The 11,018-nt window shown below is 32.3% G+C and overlaps 1 protein-coding gene across 1 annotated transcript; it reads right to left on the reverse strand.

Annotated features, from left to right (window-relative positions):
• Positions 1–2,742: 2,742 nt before the first annotated feature.
• RfC4 (replication factor C subunit RfC4) lies at positions 2,743–8,145 on the reverse strand. Its single transcript, XM_088226274.1, has 4 exons — positions 7,626–8,145; positions 4,933–5,154; positions 4,102–4,338; positions 2,743–3,006 (listed from the first exon to the last, which is right to left on the reverse strand). The coding sequence occupies exons 1-4, from the start codon at positions 8,001–8,003 to the stop codon at positions 2,782–2,784; spliced, it is 1,062 nt and encodes a 353-aa protein (XP_088082400.1). The 5' UTR covers positions 8,004–8,145; the 3' UTR covers positions 2,743–2,781.
• Between the last annotated feature and the right edge of the window lie 2,873 nt (positions 8,146–11,018).

Genomic DNA, 11,018 nt, shown 5'->3' on the forward strand with positions numbered 1-11,018 from the left:
TTTTGTTACAAAAATTGATTATGTCTGAAGTATATGTGCTGCCAGGACACGCCATTTCATAAATTTATATTGTTTTATTCATATATATTTAATATACATTATATTTAATTAATTATAAACAGACTTGTTGTCTAACTAATTTGTTTATCTACTTTTAAATAATGAAAAAAAGCTTTCATGCTCCAAATATAAATATGACGATGATTCCAAATATGGATTGAAACAGGTGTGAACAAATGTATAGAATGGTGTTTAGAACTTAATGCTCTAACAATAATAGAGAAATATGTTCTAAGGGGTTGAAATAATAATTATTATGCCAGCAAGAAGTATGAATTGTGATAATTTGTTTAAATTAAAGCTTTAAGGAATCATCACAAAACAAATAGTGAAAATTTATCTTTTAATAAATAAATCTGTCGTATCGGCGGTCTAAACAAATAAAATATGTGCATATTTGATTTGACAGTCTACCAGACCGGATAGTCTTGATCACTTAAGTGCTGTTAAATATGCACATGTTGATTACAAAACTGAATATATTTTAAAGGAGTCGACAAATAAATTTGTAAAATATCAAATAGTGCACCTCTTATTTTTGTGGATTCACCGTGACCTATGTAGATCTATTGTGGCGGTCTGTTAATTATTTCTTGTTCTCCAAGCCTAGGTGTTTGAGGATAAGTGCTTTAATATCTATGGCTAAATCTCCTCGAGGCCTTAACCTTAAAGTATCAGGATATCAAGTAGGGGGCGAGCGCAAACGTCTTCTTCCTACACTGTGTTAATATATTTGGTTGGACCGTCGATACAAAATATTATGGCTGCCTTATATTTAATCTATTGATACATTTGCACTATATTATAATGTCAAAGAAAGATAAATACTACTATAGTGGTAGCATTAAACACTACTAAAATAATTCATATGCAATTATTAATTATATACATGATTAGCCAATATATTTTAACTATTCTGTGAGTGGGCTTATTTAAATTTAAATAGACTTATTTTACAGTAGAACTTGTTAATCCAAACTGTGTGTCATTATCAAACATTCTTATACATCGTATTTATGCGTAGGGATGCAACATCACTCATCAAAACATTGATAAATCAATGTTTAAAGAATGAACATAGATGTCTAAAAATATTTTTTTAAAAAACATTGATGCATCGAAGAAAAAAAAATATCAGTTCTGCAGATAGTTTTGCCCTTTTTTTAAAAATAATATAGGTAATTCACTATTAAAAATCACCATCAAGAAACATCGCCATTTACATTTTTTTTTTTCAGAACAAACATCGAAGTTTTACCCAATGTTTTTTAGCGATGATCGATGTTTTGAAAACATCGATGTATCGTATGCATCCCTAGTAATGCGTGTGCTTTAGCATCCATTTTAATGGATAAATATTATTATGATAAAAAGTCCATTAGTTATGATTTTATTATACGTTATTTTCTATAATGCTTTATGTACTTTTAACCGTATATTGTAAGAGCCCTCTGGGCGTTTATTAAATAAATAAATAAATTTTGTTGTTTTCTTAATTGAATCAATAGGGAAGTTCATGCTACGGGAAATTGGATACAAAAAATGTTTTCTTACACATCTCTAAAATGTATGAAAAAAACTATTTTAAATGTCACAAGTTCTCCTAAATCAACCAAGGATAGCGTTGTGATAAATTTTCAGTTTCCGGAAACCCAACCTATCAATTACGACAATTCACCGAAAAAAACTAGTGGTTTTGCATTTTACGCTAAAAAGTATAAAACTGCTCTGAGTTTTTTGTATTTCTACGGATTACAAATTTTCGGGTTAACAAGTTTCTACTGTTCCAATTTTAAACCAAACACCTTACTATCTCAGTCATGCTTTTGCTGATAGGTAATGAACCAGACAATATGTGCTTATATTTTAATTAATAACTGCATTGTGTAAAATAATGGCGAATGTATATGAATATATTTATGTAATGTTCATTCCACTACATTCGGGACACTACGTTGTTGTAGTAAATAAGTATGTAATTTTTTATTGGGAGTTCTGATTTATTGTAGGTTACCAAAGGAAGTTAGTTGGTAGAATATTTGTACCCATAGTTGATTTGTTTTTATAATACAAAAAGGCAAATGCTAAAAATGATGTTTTGTCAATTAAATTCCTCCACTTGTTCCTTCATATATAAACCCGCTCGGTTGTGATATCGTTTTTGTACAATCTGTTATCTTCAAATCATTCAAACAAATTTGACTTTAATACATCTCCATTTGAGTACTGATGTACCCAAGTTTGGTCTAAATTTTAAGAGGCGTAACCTGCCAGTCAAAAAGTAATCCTTTTTTTATACCAGAGATGGAGAGCATTCTAGAGAAGGGCCTGTGACCGGTCTTTGGATGGTTTAAGCAGCCACTTTACACTAGTTATATAAAAAAATATTTTAGAGTTTTTATAGAATCATGTTTTTTTTTCTCTTATTTTTAAGAAGAATATTTTGGTTGTGAATATTTAAATTCTACAGTAAGTTTTACCAAAAAAATTACGTTCATACTGCTAACAGACATGGTATTTGTGCTCTATATTTAGATGCGATTTATTTAATCAAAGTTACCAATGAAAATGTTTTTGGAATTAGGTACTTTACAATTCTATAGTACTCTATTTTCATATAGCTCATAATATTTACCAGCTTTTCCAATCACTTAGGACAGTTAAAAGATAATGAAAGATAAGTCAATGTACAAAATTTTAATTATAAGCAGACATTTAAATTTAAATTGCAGAATTAGTAGTAGCAACATGACACAATTTTGCTAGAAGTCCGGACATCTGAAGAATTGTTCCGAGGCCGTCTATTATTCTCATGTGAGTGAAACCTATTTCTTTGATAAATGCCAATTTGAGTGTCTCATCAATGTTCAGGTTCTTGCAAACTTTAAAAATGTTTCCGATAATATCTTCCGCTGCATACCCAAGCTTCCACAGTTTAGCCATTATCTGAAATATTGAATCAAATGAGAGGATTAGAAATGTATGCGTAAAAGACCCAGTTCTATTACGTTGGAGCAAGCATGGGAAACCTTTTTCTAGTCTAAGCCAGATTGTTAATTTCCCTCCGAGTTGCAGGCCAGAAAACCAAAATAACCATCCACACACACAAAACATGCATAGGTTCTGGTCGTCAAAAAATAAATCACAGTAATTAAAACAAAATTAAAGACATGACCCAGAGAGTCCGTTTCTTTTTAATCTTATTATGGACAAGATCATACAGGAGGTCACATCTCTTGAATGGGAGAAAAGCTCTTCAATGTGGTATGCTATGCTGACGATGCAACAATAACTGGCAGAAAGTAAATATGATCTACAACTAATGCTATATAGATTCCATCTTGCGTCTAAAAAGGTAAAACACCATTATATCTGTTGACAAAACAAAATGTCAATACAATATATAGATAGCCTCTTGTCTCATTTTTTCTAGTTTTTTCTACTTTATGTACATATATATCTGTTATCCAGTTTTCATATTATGATGTTCACATCAAGAATATTGAATCAGTTCAACATCGATTTTAGAGAAAGATAGGCTGGAGGTTGGGCTTATCCAGAGACCAATATACGTACAATGAGTTAGAAACTAGCTTAAATAAATTTTCTCTTCAAGACCGTTGAAATAAATCCGACGTTCTAGTCCTATTTAAAATTCTCAACTCACTCTTTGATGCGCCTGAACTACTGAGCTCAATAAAATTCAATATCCCAACTAGAAACCTCGGACAAAAATTACTCTTTCATACTGATAACCATAGAACTAACTATGGTTTTCATTCCCCTATGCCCAGAATTCTTAGGTCTGCCAACAAACATACCAGTCTAGATTTCTTTGATAACAAGTTGTCTTTTTTCAAACGATCACTGAATCAAATTCAATTATAAACACCTCTCTCCCGCTTCCACTCCCACCAAGTCTACTATATCCCATTGTGTCTTTCTACTTTCCTTTACAATAATTTTCAGTGTTTAAATATTTCCAAAAATGCCCATTGGGCCGTATAAATAAAGAAATATATAAATAAATTTAAAAAATACCTTGTAAGCGCTTTGTATATCCCCCTTTGTACAAAGTTCCAGCATATCCTTGACTAACAGTGGATGGGGTTCATCACACACTTTAAATACATTCTCTCCATTTATATGGCCGAACCCGTTGGCCGTGGACTGCAGGTTGTTGAGCGCCTGTCTCATGTCCCCCTGACAGGTGAATACTACGGCTTCCAACCCGTCTTCGGAAAACGTTAGATTCTCTTTCTTGCAAACTTCCAAAACCTTAAAAACAACAAACATTTCAGTTTTCTATTCAGATCAGTCAAAAATATGTTGCAGGATATATAGGATGAATGTCAAAATAGGAAGTTTTGAGATATAATGTTTTTAAGTTTTCAAACCTCTTGGACATTAAAATAAACTAGAATATATAAAGGAACTTGCTTAGTGAAAATAGCCTTTACATCATCATCATCCCCTTTCCACATCTAATAGTGCACAGGTCACTACATTGGTACTTCAGTCCCAGCGTATCTTGATCATTTTTATTACACAAACTTTTTAAAATAAATATTTCATGTCAGGAATCGAACCCGAGACCTCTTGCATGGTAGGCAAGCGCGCTGACCACTACACTGAAATTTTAACAACCTTTAAAATCAATATTTCACGTCGACCCTGCCAGGAATCAAACCCAGGACCTCAAGAACGGTAGGCGAACGCGCCAACTACTACACAAGGAAGCGGACTAATCTCCACTTGATTTCCATATTTAGGATTTTTGCCCGAGAGCAGCCATAGAGTGGCAAACACTCGTCTAGGGTTCTGGTTCTATTTCACACACAGAATTTTTCACCCCCCGGAGATTGTATATACCTTGGACAATATTTGAGCGTCGGAGAGTTTGGAGTATCGAAGCATAGCGCAACGAGATTGGATGGGTTCTATTATCTTCTCACTCGTGTTGCAAGCGAGCGCGAAGCGTGTTGTGTTGCTGTATATCTCCATGGTCCTCCTGAGGGCCTGCTGAGCTCCTTCCGTCATACTGTCCGCCTCGTCCAGTATGACGATCTTGTGCCTGCCGCGCGGCAATGTTACCTGCAAAATGTTACATTTTATACAAATGTTTAATGTCTCCTTACTTGGAAGTCAAAACAGCTGAGGAGTCTAGCCCTAAAATGCTGTTCTATTATTTTTGAGAGATATTTACTTATTTAACTTTTTGTACATTGGCGGGCTTATTGCCAAATGGCAATTTCTTCCAACCAACCAATAAAATAAGTTTTATTTTTATAATTCAAGTTACAGAACATATTCAATAGAAAACAAAGATTAAAAAGCTAAAGATACATAAAAATATAAATAAATGTATTTGTTTATAAATTACCTTAAATCAAAACTATTACTCAATGGGAAAAAGGAAAAAAGGAAAAAAAGAGGAAAGAGGAAAGGAGGAGAGATTAAGGAAGAGAAAGGAGATGTTTCTTCAGACATGATTTAAACAGAGATAATGTAGTAACATCTTTGATGGTGGGTGGGAGATGATTCCACAGTCGAGCCGCATGGATACTATATAAGTTAGAGATGAAAGACGAATAGGGTATTTTCATAAACTGGGGATATGATTTTAAATGTATTCAGTATTTAAAGAATATTTTTACGATTGTGAGCATTTCACAATAAAAATCTAAAACGAATGTTTTCATTTATAATTTCCTATTTAAAGTTTGATAGAAATAAAACAGCCCGTAACTGGCTAAAAGGGTTGATGACGTCACGTGTGACTTATAGATCCTACTTGGATTCTTAAATCCTATACTGAGATACACCGACGCGGGCGGCTTGTGGCTTTTTATAGTTAAATTTCATATTTTCCTTTGCTTTTTTTTGTTTTCATTTATAAACATCTATAGCATTATGACTGACATTGGTTTTTTACAAGGAAAATCCGATAACTTGCCCAAAATAGATAGATTCATGATGGGTATTTTTTTCTCATCCAATACAAACTTTTTAAGTTCTGAGTATAGAAATGTAAAGGCCGCAAGGTAAGGAAATATATAACGTTTGCTTCCAGAATGTATTCATTTAAATAGTTGTATTATTTGCATGTACTATAAATGTATTGTTTCGCATACATTTAATGCAAAAGGGAACGTAACTTTGACACAACATAATCCATAAAATACCATTGCTTGTAAATATCTAAGATGCTCGAGTGCGTGTTAATGCCTTTTTTTATTAAATGTGATTTTTTTATTAATATATCAGCTAGGGAAAATTACGGAGACAATGCCATAGGTTACATTCAAGTAAAACGGACGGGTGATATTTGAATGGTAAAAGGTCGAGTCACCCCAGAACATAAAGTTAGAACCAAAGTGTACTCGGTGATGTTGATTTGCGATGAAGTCTAGGAAATAATAGATTCCAGCAAGTGTAAAGACTGTCCAGCATCTCAAAGTCAGTTGCCATTTTGTAAATGCAATAAATTTCACAAATAAATAAGGTAGGTTTTCATACAGCAATTTTTTAGTAATTTTATTTTTTATTTATTTAGAAAACCGTTCTACAAATTGAACTTAGTAACATAAGTACAGAAATATAATACAAATATAAACAATAACGTTCAAAGAATAAACTATTTAAGTATTGTAGTACCTGTCAAGCTTTATAAGTGCTAATTTCAGTACCTACTGTTAGTCAATTTTTATAGTCTACAGTCTCCATCATTAAATTTTGTACTGAACAAGACCTACGGAAAAAAGTATAGTGGTTTGTTTTTTTAACATCTCGTTTCATAACGTTCAAATGCGTTCAATCATTTTTTCATTAGGTACTAGGAATGGCCAAAAAAGCTTTATTTGGCGTCTTCACCGTAGTGTTTGTGCACATCAGAACTAAACAGTACTTGTATCTTATAACTAAAGACATTTTAAGCGCGTTAATTAGTTAAAACAGTGTAAAACAACCGATTACAACAAAAATAACATGTAGGCTATACAAAGACGTATGAATTTGTTTGAACGGTCAGTCAAATTCGTAACGCGTGACGTCACAAGCCCATACGGCATCCGAATGGTCGTTTTGGCGCCAATTCAAAGTATACGTTTTTAAACCGCTCTGAAAAATTAACGCGTGGTCATAAAAAAATAAAAACTGTACAGTTACCATCGTAATTTTTTTTTCTATTTTTTTGCAAAATAAAAAAAATGTGAATACCCTATTGTTGATGGGTATTAAGAGAGTGCCTTGAGAATTAGAACGAAGAGGTAAACCATGAACTGATAAGCGTTGAAATTTTTCACGCAGGTATATAGGAGCGTTAGGACTATGAAGTACATTGAACAGAACTGAGAGGGAGTGATAGTCTCTCCGCTGTCTAATTTTGAGCCATTTCAGTTGCCTACGATAATCAGAAATGTGGTCATATTTCCTAAGACAAAAAATGTACCTTATGCATGTATTCTGAAGTCCTTAAGTTTATCGAGTTGCTCACAGCTTAAACCAGTCATGGAAACATCAGCGTAATCTAGAATGGGTTTAGAGATAAGTAGACACAAAATTACCTTTTGCTGGGCGAACATTTTAATTTTATTCCGAACGACATCAATACCGCGGTCGTTTGACGCATTTAATTCCAAGACGGCTTCTTTGAACGAGGTTCCTAATAAAATCCTGGCTAGACACAAAATGGTAGTAGTTTTTCCTACACCAGGAGGCCCGGCAATTATTATATTAGGTGCGTTGCCATTCTGTGCAAATACAGAAAGTCTGCTAATTGTATCCTCGTTTCCAACGATGTCTTCAAACTTTTGTGGGCGATATTTTTCAATCCAAGGAAGGTGGGCAGTAGATTTCGCGGGTTTGGGATCTGGCTTTGCGACTTTTGGTGGTTCTTGCTGCTGCTCGTCGACTTCCATTATGCATACGTCGTCGTCTGCCATGATTATCTAATTAAAACCTCGGTTGAAAATGGCAAAATTAAAGTTTTGAAACACTAAACATCAGAAATTTGAGTAAATTCAATACTATTCTCTGTCAAAATTCCAGCGAATGCATAGAAAATTTATTAGCGTTTTCTATTTGGCGCTAAAAATCACAACGAGAGACTAGAATGATTTACACAATTACTGTAAATTGTAAATACTATAATAAAATGTATTTTGTAACAAACAAAGAATCTTTTATAGAAATAATTAGCTATGTTATTTTATTTATGGGAAACGTAATCGATAACCATATTTGCCGCAACAAATTGGTTTCATAGAACAGGCATTTGCCCATATCGGAACCTATACTAATATTTCTGGCTTGCCGACCCTTCATTTATTGAGCCTACTCCTAGTACAAGCAAAATTTGTCAGAGTGTTTTTTATGGTAAATTATGAAATATATGTAAAAATAAATACATAAATTCACGAAATTTAATATTAATTACAGATTTTTGAGCTATTATAAATGGAAAATTACTTTATTTGTAAACATTATAAATGTGTTTTTATAATTCAATATACCTACTGAATGTGTTTACACATTTCATTTTATTTTATGTTCAGGGTATGCTTGGTCACAACAGTTAGACCATTTAATCATATTGACCCTTTGGTGATAGTACAAAAACTAATAATAAAAATTATGCTCAATAAAAACAAAGCATATCTCACCATCCGATTATTCCAAAAAGCGTAACTTTTGTTTGTAAGACAATTGTATTGTCTCCAATGTCTTAAATATGTTGTAAATCGTCAGCACCTGTTCCATAAAAACTCAAACAGCCATGGCCAAAAAAGAAATCAAGTGTTGGAGATTTCATTTCGTAAAAACACTCGGACACTGAGGCATGCAAATATCTTTGCCCTTAAACTGTACAACTCCTATTTTAAGGACACAGCGGAAAATGATAATTTAAGCCTCTCTTCTTGTAATAATTCATTTTTCAACTGGGTCAAAAATATAAATGTCGATCAATATGTTTCTCTTTTGAGTGATACCGTGTGTGTTGGATTTGTTCCGCAGTGGTAACCAACATGGTTCTCAGTACTACATACTACAAAAATGAACAGAAATGTGCCTACTGCCGACTGCGACATGGTACAAATTACTACCTAGTACTTAAACACACACTTTTTGTCTAAAAAACATTCATCTTACTCTGAAGATGGCTCCTGCAATGGTAACCGAAACGTCGGAACAAATCCAACACACACGGTATCACCCAAAAAAGAAACATATTGATAACAGTGACCGTGAAAACCTTCGCACCAATAAATGTCAATGTTTTCTTTTCCAGATAAACTTTTAATTTGGTGTCACATTTTTTCCTAATTGAATTATTATTAATTTTTTGCTCTACAGGTATTTTTATTTTTTCTATTTCGTATTTTCCACTTAATACTCATACTAAAAAATGAATGTAACTTTAAATTTTTATTTTATATGTTTTTTAAAAAATATATTATGTATGCATCTACACTTTATATTTAGCTAAGAACTTAGTATACCCACACAGGCCATGCCTATGTGGAATTTTTTTGTTTTCATGAAAAAAGTGATACATTATTAACTAGTCTCGTGGCTGGTGTCTCGGACTTACGGCTCAAAAGTCCATGGTTCGAATCTCACTCTACCCCAACTTGATTCCCATTTTCTGATAGTGAGTTATTTAATACTCTAAGGTTATTTATAACTCGTTCAAAATGGCCCTTAAAATTAAGTATTTAGGTAAATCATAAAAACGCAAATATTTCTTTTTTTTCAAATAAAAAAAAACATTATGTAATAAAAAATGTACCAAATGTAAACAAAAAAAATGTAAATAAAATACAATAAGCATTTCTTTTGATTGCTGCGCGGTATTATTGAAAACCCTGAAATTATGTGGAGCATTAGCTTTTATGCTCCAGATAAGTAAGTGTCTAACCTTAGACAGCGCCAACATAGACTTTTTCACATTCCAATATACAGGACCAACCTGCCCATGGTTATGCCTGTTGGAAGGGCTATCTCGATGTTAAACAATATAACTTTGGGCATTTTTCACGTCTCTGAGGGAGTTTTTCGTTACAAGATTCTCTTACTTTTTAAACACAATATTATTCTCAAGATATTATGTATACCTACGTGTTCTTTTCATATATGCCTAATTTTACTGACTTTCTATTATTATATTTCTATATGTATGAATTAAGAAACCTTATTTTGTAATGTACATATATTTATTAATATGGGTTATAAAATTTAATTTTAATGAATTGAATGTTTCTCAGCAGCATGGGAAAACTTTGTAGATTGTTAGAAGAATTATGTCATCTTGGCTTTTATAAGTAGAAATTTAAAAAGACATTTCATAAAATTCAATAAGCATGTTTAGTAAATGTTTCTTTGTTGTAAAAAAAATAAATTAGGTTTTATAATAAAAAAACATTTTTTTTACACCATTGAGCTTTTCGAAGTAACCATTTTTAATAGGAAAATAATAAATTTAGTTCAACAGAGAGGGAAAATGTTTTTGAGAAGGAAATATGGAAATCTAGGCATTTACAGGGCTGTCATTGGCAGGTCATAAGCCCTGTAAATGCCTAGATTTCCATATTTCCTTCTCAATATGAACAACTCCCTAGGGAGGAAATCCAGCCAGTCTGCAAGCTTTTGGACATAATCAAACATTGGAAAATAATAAGTTTTTTACAATTTACTTCCTTTTCTATAAATTGTTTCCATTTCCTTTACAAATGAACGAGAAAAAAACTTAGTGAATGAAATTGTATGTATCATAATTATAAAATTATGCCCCAATCTTTATTCGTAATTGAGCAAATAGGCATATAATTATTAACAATACATTTCATTTTTGTTTGTATTTCATTCCCATCTGAAGATCATAATAAAACAGTATTCAGGATCAAAAAATACATTTAATTGAAGAGGTATTTTAAAAGGAACAATATAAAAGTACAATA

Source organism: Micrasema longulum, unplaced genomic scaffold (assembly GCF_059751315.1).
Source record: "Micrasema longulum isolate JH-2025_06_02 unplaced genomic scaffold, ASM5975131v1 h1tg000418l, whole genome shotgun sequence".
Lineage (NCBI taxonomy): Eukaryota > Metazoa > Arthropoda > Insecta > Trichoptera > Brachycentridae > Micrasema > Micrasema longulum.